The sequence below is a fragment of the Podarcis gaigeae genome (assembly GCF_964106915.1).
Source record: "Podarcis gaigeae genome assembly, chromosome: 3".
NCBI lineage: Eukaryota > Metazoa > Chordata > Lepidosauria > Squamata > Lacertidae > Podarcis > Podarcis gaigeae.
In genome coordinates, this window is record NC_139680.1 from 60,754,164 (window position 1) to 60,766,609 (window position 12,446).

General features: G+C 40.4%; 1 protein-coding gene across 7 annotated transcripts in view; it reads right to left on the reverse strand.

Moving 5' to 3' along the window:
- Nucleotides 1–12,446, reverse strand: part of MAP3K5 (mitogen-activated protein kinase kinase kinase 5) — a 92,570-nt gene that overhangs the window by 23,307 nt on the left and 56,817 nt on the right. For all 7 annotated transcript variants that reach the window (XR_014562342.1, XR_014562343.1, XR_014562344.1 and 4 more), the window contains exons 12-17: nt 11,362–11,411; nt 7,622–7,717; nt 5,699–5,780; nt 4,969–5,102; nt 3,012–3,139; nt 1,605–1,741 (exon numbers count right to left, since the gene is read on the reverse strand). Coding sequence is in view for 2 of the 7 variants with exons in the window: in XM_083731602.1 (XP_083587728.1) it covers nt 1,605–1,741; nt 3,012–3,139; nt 4,969–5,102; nt 5,699–5,780; nt 7,622–7,717; nt 11,362–11,411 (627 nt within the window). In the remaining 5 variants the exon portion in view is untranslated. The remainder of the gene's footprint in view (nt 1–1,604; nt 1,742–3,011; nt 3,140–4,968; nt 5,103–5,698; nt 5,781–7,621; nt 7,718–11,361; nt 11,412–12,446) is intronic.

Here is a 12,446-nt window from a genome sequence, read left to right on the forward strand (position 1 = left end):
AAATGACTTATACTTTAAATGAATACTAACGGAGCTTGTGGATGTAATTTCAGGGCCTTTGTCTATTATCTTAGAGAATTTTTGGAGAACAGGTGAGGTCCCTACAGACTGCAGGTGGGAAAATGTTGTCCCCATCTTCAAAAAGGGGTGAAAAGAATAATCAGGTAACTACCGACCAGTGAGCTTGACATCGATACCAGGGAAGGTCCTAGAACAGATAATTCAATAGTCGGTCTGTGAGCATTTAGGAAAGGATGCTGTGATTACTAAGACCCAGCATGGGCTTCTCAAAAAAAAAAAAAAAAGCCATGCGAGACCAATCTGATTTCTTTTTTTGATGGAATTACAAACTTGATGGATCAAGGAAATGCTGTGGACATGGTGTATCTTGATTTCAGTAAGGCTTTTGATAAAAGTCCCCCATGCCCATGATATTCTCATGAGGAAGCTGGTAAAATGTGGGTTGAATGAGGTAACTGTTAGGTGGATTTGTAGCTGGTTGACTGATCAAACCCAAAGAGTACTCATTAATGGTTCCTCATCATTCTGGGAAAAAAGTGACAAGTGGAGTGCCGCAGGCTTCTGTCCTGGGCCCGTTGTTGTTCAACGTCTTAATAAATGACTAAGATGAAGGAATTTAGGGGATCATATTTGCAGATGACACCAGACTGGGAAGGGTAGCTAATGTTGCAGAAGACAGAATCAGAATTCAAAATGACCTTGACAAATTGGAGAACTGGGTGCATGCTAACAAAATGAATTTCAATAGGGACAAATGTAATGTTCTACACTTAGGCAGAAAGAAACAGATGCACAAATATAGGACGAGGGACACCTGGCTTACTAGCAGTACATGTGAAAAGGATCTAGTGGTCTTGGTAGACCACAAGCTTAACATGAGTCAACAGTGTGATGCAGCAGCAAAAAAAGCAAAAACAGCTAATGCTATTTATGCTGCATCAACAGAATTACAGTGTCCGGATCAAGGGACGTAATAGTACCACTCTATTCTGCCTTGGTCAGACCACACTTGGAATACTGTGTCCAATTCTGGGGACCACAACGGTCTGGAAACTAAGTCTTAGGTGGAATGCTTGAAGGAGCTGGGTATGTTTAGCCTGGAAAAGAGGAGACTGAGAGGAGATATGATAACCATCTTCAAATATCTTAAGGGCTGTCACATGGAGGAGAGAGCATGCTTGTTTTCTCTTGTTCTGGGGGGGGAGGTCTCGAACCAATGGCTTCAAGTTGCAAGAAAAAGGATTCTAACTAAACATTAAGAAAAACATTCTGACAGTAAGAGCTGTTCAGCAGTGGAAGAGACTCCCACAAGAGGTGGTGGACTTTCCTTCCTTGGAGGTTTTTAAATAGAGGTTGGATGGCCATCTGTTGTGGATGCTTTAGCTGAGATTCCATCATTGCAAGGGGTTGGACTAGATGACCCTTGGGTCCCTTCCAACTCCAAGCTTCTATGATTCATCAGCTTAAGACTCTGAGAACTGAATCAAGTTCCTCTCCATTCCATTGCATTTTGCTTCAGAGGGCACTTAAGGATAACTTCATGTCCATTAAATAAATCTAATGCTTTTTGTAAAGAAATCTACCTTTATGTCTCGATGCACTATTTGATTATCATGGAGGTATTTCAATCCTTCAAGAATCTGTTTGGTATAAAAACCAATGGTCTGTTCGTTATCCTTTAATGGTCCCCATTTCGATCTCAGAAGAGCAGAAAGGCTGCCTGTAATATAGAAAAAAAGGCAATGAAGGCAATTTTCAAATCCGGAAGATCGTCATTGTCATTAGCCCTGTGGAGCTGTTCTGGCCAGGCTGGATGGAAAGGGGAGCAGGATTTGGACAAGAATATGGACCTGTTCCTGGGGAAGGGCCCAGTGGCCTGGGAGGGGCTGATCCGGTCGCTGCCTAAGCATCTGGATAGGGTTGTCCATTAAAATAAACAATATCCCTTTTTATTATGTAATAGAAAAAGAGAATGAATTGCTTATTCCAGTTCAAAGGCCTGTGCTATTTTTAGGTCATCGGAGATATGCAAGTCGGCAGGAAAGCAAATCCCAACATAATGGAATTGGTAAAGTTCTGTTAATCCAGCCAGCCGCACTAGTTCTAGATAACTAAAGTATAAAATGTCAACATCCTAGGCCAGGGGTCTGCAACCTTTAAGACAAAAAGAGCCACTTGGAACCGTTTCCGAAGAAAAAAAACTGGGAGACGCAAAACCATTGCGACATTTAAAGCAAATATATCTCTGGAGCCGCGATCTGACAGCGGGCGGGCGGGAAGGTGACGTCGGGACGGTGCATAACTAACGCACGCACCGCCCCCATGCAACGTCACAGCCAGTACAGCGCCCGCCACAGTGGGGAGTGTCGGGGCGCACAATGTGCCTCCTCCCCTCGCTAGTATCCGCCCCGGAGCCACGGCAAAGGTGTAAAAGAGCCACATGCGGCTCCAGAGCCGCGGGTTGCAGACCCCTGTCCTAGGCACATAGAAAGGAATTTCACATTGCACTAAGGTGACTGCTAAACATTTTGGCTTGCCAGACAGAACAATTCCCCTTTCCCATTCCTGCTGCTCTGGGGGCTCTCCTGACACCCCCCTCCACTTGAGCCAATTTCAGGTAGTGTGGGAAGGAGAAGAGGACAGGAAGCTCTATTGGGCAAGTGGAAGTCATTGTGCAGGGCTGCCACTGACGGGACTCATTAGCTGAATTGGGCCCCAAGATTTGAATACATCCTAGTGCTGTCTTCTCAGAAGTAAGCCCCACAGTTCTCAAGGGCTTACTCTTAGGTTAGGTCTATGATCCAAGGAACTTAATGCTGTATACATGCCTATTAGATGGGTGTCATCAGTAAACACTTCAATGCCTGAGCTAATATGAAGGGTCCTGCTTTCTCCAGCTCAGTGAGAATGTGAGCGGAGTCTTGTGAGCACAACAATCTCTGCATCAGAACAGAATATATATATATATTCATTAACCAAAAGCTGCTTACCTCCTGGTACTTGTTCCATGAATATCTTAATGAATCCATTTTCACTAAACGAGCCAAGATACTGGACAATGTTCTTATGTTTGAGGTGCTTATGCAAAGCTATTTCTTCATGCAAAGGCTGGGAATACCTGAAAGAAAGTTCAGACTGCCTCAACCAGCTTATTTCACTGCATGGAATTCCATACCCTACCATGCTGTAATAGAAATTCAAAAGCAACCCAAAATAGCAATTCTGCTAGTAAATACTTTAAGGTAAAATGGCATAGGAAATTGCCCAGGCAACGTTTATCAAAAGGAAATAGGTCTAAATGATAATGGAGAACAAACAGGCAGGCAGAAAGCTTGAAGGCTAAATAAATGAACCATCCCAACAGCATAGAAAAATAAAACTCAAGCTTATCTCTTTGGTTGAATAATCCAGCATAAATGAAAAGCTTTTAAAGTGGGAGGTTTATAGGAAATGTCAACCATGGATGTTTGCCTAAAGTGCAATAACATTTTTTTCCCCTTCTTCACTGAGAGATCTGCAGTTTTCAGCCAGTATCCACTCACATGTGTTATTTGGCTGGCTTTTTTAGTGATTTTCTGTGTTTCTTCTGGAAAACTAAGGTATGGAGCCTGTTTTAATGACATGCCAGCAGCCAGCTTTTGCAACCCCACCCCTGCTCACAGGAGTAGTTTTGTGTTCATGGTGTATTAGTCATTCTATTGTTGTACTGATCATGTGAGTAGACCACACAATCTACTAGGATTTTCTTTGGTGGTGGTGGTAGTAAACCACCAGTGTAATCAGGACTGAGTCTCTGATTTGAGGTATTAGGGTTGAATTTTTACAAATCCATACATTTGAATCCTTCTGCAGAATCATGTCCCTGACCATGTGCTAAAGGTTACCAGACACAAAATCTTGAAGCACAAGACTACTCCAATTTCAGGGATCGAGGGGCAGGGAAGGGCCCACCTTTTCCCATGGCACTTCACATACTCCCATGTGAAGTCTATGGCAGCAATCAGAAGCGTAGAAAGCTGTCATAGACGAGTGTTTTCGAGAACCTGTGTGTTGTGGCCCTCCCTGTAAGGACAACAAGTGAGAGGAGGACGTTGTAGATCAGAGCCCTCCTGCTCAGGCCCCTGATTCTGAGCTGAGCCCCTCCACTGAAACGCTCCCTCTTCCAGGTCTTCCAGGTCCCCTCCTTCCTTGGCTTAGGATGAGGAGGTTGAGCTATCCAATGCCAGGGAAGCCACTTCTCTGCCAGGAGAGGTGAAGAGCTCCATGTCACAGAGTGAGCTATCAGAGGAGCAGGAAAGCCAGGTGTTGTCTTCAAAGAAACAGAGGTGCAACCAGAGGCAGGATCACCCTCCCTCCCTCCCTCCCCCCAAATAAGGAGCACCTGGCTTCAGGCCAGGAGTTCTCAGCAGGCCAAGCATTCTCACAAGTAACTAGACTTCCCTTGTCTCTGTTTAAAAGCATGGCAGATAGTTGGGACCAGTTGTCTGAACAACTTCACATTCCTGTGCAGTCTGATGTTGCAGCTCCTGATCCTGGAATCCTGACCACTGGCCTCATCCCTTAACTGTGTTTAGGGAACCTTGAAGCTTCTCTCCTAAATGGTTTGACCTTTGCTGCATTGTTGGCACCTAAAGGCATTTGGACTAATTCCTGCTCTTCTCCTGTTGCTAAATTTGCACTGTCAGTCTTCTAGAATGAAGCTTGGCTTCTTTACTAACAAGCAAGTGCAGCTGTCATTGTTCTTGGGCAGGAGCTAGAACACTGAGATCCTGGAAATCAAAATATTATGCAAAAATAACTATATCCTGCACACCTAAAGAAGCCTATGAATCACTTTGATTAAGTTTTTTATGTCTAACATCTAACACATCATGCAAATGTTTAAACTTTGGAGAACTAAGAACATGAAGCACATGAAAGCCTATGGAATGCAGACCGTTACTTTACCTGCTATCTCTTTCTGGGATTTCTTTAATGGCAATTCTCACTTGATTGCTCAGATCTCGTCCTGCATAAACTACACCATAGGTGCCTTTACCCAGAATAACTCGATCACCATTTTCATCATATTCGTAGTCATACTACAACAGAAAGTACAACAAAGGGAAAATATCAGTGATTCTAGTATTTATTCCATTTAAGTATTGTCTTGTGTTCTTAGAAATAACACGGGGAAGTCATGCCTTACCTGAATTAAATTGCAGTTGTCAGCCTGGAATAAACATTTCTAAGAAGTACCTTAGAAGTTCCAAGTCTTTGAAACATAGTGTGACCTCCATTTGTTTCTAAATTTACACCCTGCACTTCAGTGGCCAACTGATATTCCCAAAGCAGCAATTCACTATGATAACACTACTTTGCATTGGATTTTACAGCTACCGCAGAGAAATCAAGAACATGACTGAAGCCAGTGATTGTTGGAGATGCTTAGGGGCGCAAGACTGAAGCAGTACTTTCAAGTTTGAGATAAACTGCATTAACAACTATTACTGGAACAATCCAGAAGTTGTTAATTTGACGGACTCTTTCAGTATGAAGGAGGTGAGGATTTGGCTTGCTATTTATCCAAAGCAGTTAGGGCTCATCCAGCTAATTATCCAGTGAAGAAAAAGTAACCCAACAGGAGCACAATTCTGTAAAAGTGTGAGAAGTAGCAGGAATGGAAGACTGCCCTTACCTCCAGAGAGTCTCCATCACATTCACCTTCCTCCGTGTTCTTTCCTATTTCTTCAGTGATGCTATTAACCATTTCAAAAAATCTGCCAAAAATCCATATGAAAGAAAATATAGTATTACAGCAAAATGAATCCTAGTGGTTGCCTCTTTTTTTTAGCCGCTTATGACTGTTTCACTGTGTTCATAATAGCTTTTACCGCCTCCATTTTAAGAACATAATAACGTAAGAAAAGCCTGCTGGATCAGGCCAACGGCCCATCTAGTCCAGTATACTCTTCTTACAGTGGCTGGACAGTTGCCTGTGGGAAACCAGCAAGCAGGTTCCGCGCACAAGACCACTCTTCCCTCCAGTGGTTTCCAGCAACTGGTACTCAGAAGCATTGCATAGGCACTGTGGCTGGTAGCCATTCATAGCTTTCTCCTCCATGAATTTGTCTAATCCTCTTTTAAAGCCATTTCCCTTCTCCACTCAACAGCATCACTACTGATATACAACAGATGCCCATTACTGTGTCCTTTTTGGAAACACGGGAAAACCTGGGGAAATGTCTCTTCCTTAGATGACTATTCTGCATTGTTTTAAAACCTATCTTTAGCTCTCATTTTTGTGGTGTTTTTAAAGCTATTGTAGTAGATTTTCTGTAAAGTGCCTCAAGATTCATGTGAAGAGTTTTTCATAAATTGATAAAATGCATGCAGTTGTGCATGTGTGTATAAATGCGTACTCTAATAATATTGTGCTCCTGAGTACAAACCATGATTTCTAATTATATCACAGCTGGACAACAGGGATTAACAAAATTTACCACATCCATTTTTGCCCTATTCTGTTTGCCATCCAGATTAATTTTTAAAACAGCAATTGCACAATTTGCCACAGTTTTAGCTTGCATCTTATTTTCTTTGCATTGTTACTATTGTAAAGGAAGACATGCTGATAAAACATCATGCCAAAAGGAATCCTGAAATAAGAGTACTATCACATCAGGATTCCTTTGTATGCTGGAATTGTCTGTATGTGCAATGATTCAATCTTGATGTGAATGTATGATTGCAGCAAGATAATTACTATTACAATTGTTGTTGTTACAATTGCAAAGAAAAAATTGATGGATGTTTACAATGTAAACTGAAAAAATGTGACCAACTATTCATCTGAATACAAAATGGAAATCAAAACCAGAAGGATGTCATGTTTCCCAACACAATGGTGCAACCCCGTAAGCAAGACCAGGTAACTCGTAGCTTCAAAATCCAAGGACAGATTTGGATAGGTAGAACTTTGTAAGCAACCCTTCTAAACATCACTCCATTCTCACAAATGCTAACCAGTTCATCAGCAGCCGTTACTTCTTTTTAGAATACTGAATATTATTTTTCTTCAAACATTTCAATTCCTGTCAAAGAGCCATTCAATGTATTATGCAGGATGAAGTAAGATACTGCTGGCAGAATTCTAGACTGTACCAAAAATTGCAGGCATATGGGCGTATCATGTAAAATTAAGCCTGCCTGCATGTATTTAACTAACAAAGGTATGGTGTAGCCCCCTTTCCAGTGTGCTTGTTCACACATGCCAGGTTTTCTTTTAGAAAACATAAGACCAAAAGGAGACCTTCCACCTGAAGTGGTAGATTCCAGAATTCTAACACTTATACCACTGCAGCATGCTTAGAGAGAAAAGGAATGTGTTAGTATTCCCAGTAAAATCACTTCATCTCAATTTTATCTGTGGGTCTCAATTTATTTTGATAAACATTATGCTGACTCTAGTATAACACTTGTCTGATGCACACACATCTCATGCTCAGGCAGAATGTAATTGGTCAAAGATGATCCTGTCAGCCGAAGCCCATTTCCTAAACAGCAGCAGCTCACAGGATCACCGTCACGCAAACCGTACAGATAATTGGCGAAAACATACTTTTTGCAGTGGTGTTCTGTACAGAAATAAATTTGGAAGTCATCTGAATTGTGCAGCACGTACAAGAAACAGCATCGTTCTTCAAATTTTGAAATGCTGGAAGAGAAACAAAGATAGCACGGGTTAATGGTTTTGTGACTCTCTGCTTCAGGCAGTTTTCGTATTTCAAAAAGAAAAATTATGTTCTTTATGCTTGCAAGAGAAAGGCTAGAACCATACTTTCTCCAGTTAGTTCCTTCTAAATGGAAGTTGCTCCAGGGAAATTTGTGGCTGTTATACAATTGAAAGATGGGTCAGGATTTCATGGAGGAAGCGGGATAATAAATATTGCATAATAAAAATGAATGTTCTATATTGTATTTCATATATAATAGATGGGTTTAGATGATTGTCCTTTTGCTATATTAAAATATAAAGAACGACATTAATTGAAAAAGCTTCACATAACTGAAAAGATTTGGACCTCAATGATTCAACAAAACTATCTGTTGCAGAAAAGCAGCCCTGAGTGTTTTCTAGAGACAACGCTTTCCAGTCAGCGCTGAGCACACACAAAACATCAGTTTAACAATTACTTTTGCAACAGGGACATTTTGGGATGGCTATTCCCTGTAACAAACAATTTGAGGAGTAGGCTAACTTATTTATCTTACCAGAAATAAACACTTATGAGGAAAATACCTCTTTCTGACATGTTCTGCATAAGGTAATGTAGAAGCATAGCAGAGTAAAAGCCCACCAACAGAATATAAGTATAATCCATTTGCATTTTATATCTTTCTGTTGAAGCAATGCCTATTCTGTACTTCTGCTTGCAGGATCCTTGTCTGTTTGCTCATCTGTTCTTTCCATGGAGACTAGACCCTTAAAAGAGTTTGAGCCAAGAGTTTCTATTCAGAGTAAAGGCCAGGCACCGTTTATTTCCCACCAGATTCTATTTCTTAATTTATAATGAAATGTAAAGAGCCATCAGGGGGCACCCTAGCACAACCGTATAAGTCATTTTGTTGTTCTTAAAGTAGTAAAAGCACCACCACTCAAAAACTGCTGTCACATAGTTATTCTAGGAAACACACAGAAACAGAGGAAGTTATCTATACCAAGTGAGACTGCCTCTCCATCTGGCTCAGCAAAGTAAACACTGACTGACAGCAGCTCTCCATGATTTCAAGCAAGAGACATTTCCAAACCTACCTGGAGATGCCAGGGACTGAATATGGACCTTCTGAGCCACAGCCCTTTCACATATTTGGAAAGGAGTGGAGTAAACAGTAAAAAGTGCTATGCTCCTTAAACTTCCTAGGGAGATGTGAACACAGCTGACTCCAAAGGATACAACAAATGTAAAACTTTTTTCCCTCCTCTGTACCTCATATTCAACAACTCCTTGTCCAGAATATGTTAGTCACACTTAAGTTCCATCAAAATTAATTGTACTTAATTTAGCAGCATGGTTAGCTTGCATGGTTGATTTAAATCTATCTATCTGGATTGAAATGTTTTTCTACCTCTGAGTTTTGGGATTTCTTTTAACCAGTTATTTTCTAAATTAATTAACAATGAGAATCATTTTCCCCACCACCACCAAGAGTCTGGGAGTTTTTTGTTTTTGTTTGTTGAGAATTTAATTAAAATAAAGTAATGAGGAAAATGAGACACTGCATATCCAAGATATTAGGGTCTAATCATCTCCATGGTCAAAACTCACCCATTACAAAAACCACTGCATTATTTTAATGCAGCAGTTGAGGTAAGAAGGTGCTAATCTTTATTTGTTCAAGAACAGGCCTTACAATGTTGTCTAGAATTGGAAATATTGAAGATCTGCAATGTGGAGATGTGATATGCCTCTTTTCCTTTCAGTGTGTATCTTGGTGGCTCCTTTCTCATTGAATTGCTGTTCCCTACATGGTCAGCCAGTGTCAGGAGACATGAGAGAAATTTAAAAATCTTCCACTTCGGTGCTATGGAAGGGCACTACGCCATGCCTTCTGCAAGTGCCCTTGGAAGACCATCACTACGAAGTAAGCCCACCTGATACAGTGCAGACCCATCAAACTGCTGCAGTCAGCAACATGTACTCTTTCCTGTATTTCAAGTTTAACAACAACTCATCAAACCTGTCTACAGGAAGCTCCTGTGCAGACAAGCCCTACATAAAACCCAAGCTACTAATGAAGAAAAACCACTCAAAACACGACAGAATTACATACACTTGTTCAGCACTCAGTGTTGTACTTGCAAGAGGCCTAGATTTTTTTTTTAATGACACCATTTGTTCTGAAGGAACAAATTGTAGTAACCATGGATTTCAACACTCTTCTTAAAGAAGATGTCTTTTCAGAGCCATTTTATGTCAGCAGAACCAGGTTTAGACTGCACTACTTTAGGCTGCATGTAGAGCTTATGGGTTTGAATGCTCCCTCGCAGAGGAAACACCCTTCTTGAACAATGAAAGCTAGAAGGGCAGGAATAATGTTCACTATAGTCCTGTCCCTGATATGCTCTTTCACTGCTGAGATGTCATTTTTGGTAGCAGAAGAATTCAAACCTGCAACAAATTCTCTCTCCCAAGTGTCCAGGCTGCCTTCCCATTTATTTTCTTTTTATATTCTGCACCTATGTATGGTTCTTACATGACATTTTGTGGTTTTGGTACTGCTACTCCAGAGGATCCTATAACATGTATTTCACCAGCTATCAAGGTGCTAAATGTGTTTATATCACTGCCTCTCTCCTAATACTACTAGAAGTAGTGGAAGCAATAAGCGAGAAACAATTAGAGGTAGTGGAAGCAGTAAGCGAGAAACAATTAGACCCCTGTCCGCATATGTACTAAATGGAAACTTCATCACCACATTTCTTATTGGCACAATGCAGCAGAGGGCAATACTGCATGGTGGGCGGTGTGTTGAGATGAGTCTTGGAAACCTGGCTTTGGAATTATGTTAACCTGTGAAGTTCAGACTGCATTCCTATGCATGGCTGCCTGGGTGTGGGCTCCACTAATACGGCATGACTTGATTCTGCGTAAACATGCATAGAACTGAGCAGCCCCTATATATATAAGGTGTTGCCAGCAAATATTTATAAAGAGATAAATGTACTGCCAATATATAATAACTGCTTGAATTATGAGAGGAGGATAATTTATGGACTAGAATATTTGTATGGGGAAAGGTCATGTGGAGCCTCTGGGCAAGATTAAACATTATGTATGTATGTATGTATGTATGTATGTATGTATGTATGTATTTGACTTGTTAGTCACTAGCTACACAAAGATCTCCAAGCAAATTAAAACATATTTAAAACATAAACATGTATCTGTTACAATAATGATACATTCACACAAAAAAGATGCAATTCACAAAATAGATGCAAATCTCCAAGGTCCTACATTTGAGCTAACCCAATAATGATAGGTGCTAGGTCTTGCTTTATGTCAGTCATATAAGATAGGAATTCAAAAACTGTTTCATGCATATTTTGAGGATTTCCCCCACAGTTCTGACACCCATTTTAAAAGATTTTGTTTATGTTTAGCCTTTTAAATATGTTTGTGAGGGAGTTATTGGGGCTGGTGCTGCTGCTGCTGCTGTGTATTTTGTGTTCTCGTTTTGTATTTTTCTGCTGTAAACCACCCTGCGATCTTCAGATGGATGGCATAAAAATTAATTAATTAAATAATGGCTACAGAGGAAATGTCATAGGTATCACAAATAAATAAATAACCTTACCTTACTCCTCTTATAGAGTCAGCACTGAAGTTCCATTCATGAATGCCTTTCTGTAATGAAGAAATCAACAAAAATTACCGTTCTTGGGCATATAGCTGTACATACAAATAAATACATACAAATGTGTTAGTTTGTACATGTTTATGATCAAACAATAAAAAATATTCATTTAAAAAAGAAGCAGCGTACAACATCTTTTAGCCTATAACTTACAAAATAATGTTTGCAGGTTATTTCCCCCCCACTGTGTTGGCCCTTTTGTAACTGTACACGTCACCTTCATAACAATGTAGAAATAAAAACACAGTGCATGTGCACACCCAAACCTGCAAAGATACAAATAATCCTAGTACTGTATGTTTCTTACACTGAACCTCTGAAACAAAATCTCTTATTTTACCCAGTCTTCGCCCTGTGCTATGGGAACCAGTGTGTATCACATCCTTCAAAACAACCCAATAAAATCTCTCTCCAAACATGCCTTTTCATGTTAAATTCTTCCATCAATTCACGGCCACTATGCTGGAAAAAAAACTATATGTAAATGAAGGGGTTAAGCTGTAAGAACATTTCCATTTCTCATTTCGAACTTAAAACAATCTAACACACATACAAAACCACAGCCACAAGCCCAAGACATTCCCAACCCTTCAAAAATCCTAGTTTCTCTTTGATTCATGTGACCTCTTTGTTTATGCTGTTATGCTCTCAGGCTGGTGAATTCCTGGCGATTCTGCCAAATTTTCAATCCATTGGAGTAAACATTTTATGGGGACTCTCTAATTCTGACATCTGTTCTTTGGTTAATAATAAAAAAGGCAATTGGAAAACTGCTTCAGCAGCCAACATGAGAGACCCAAGTGTCCAGGCTAAGGCACTACTGAGAGCAGTAGCAATATCAATTCCAGCTGCTACCTTTTACTGTAGCTAAAGTTCAGAGCCAGAAAGTTTCATGCTATCAAAACAATCCAGAGTTATGCAGAGTTTTTTAACAGCCAGGAAAAGTCAGCAAGTCCTCTCCACGTCAATTGAATACTCAGAGTGAGACTTCCCAGCTATGATGGAATCCAGGGAATGAGTCATGA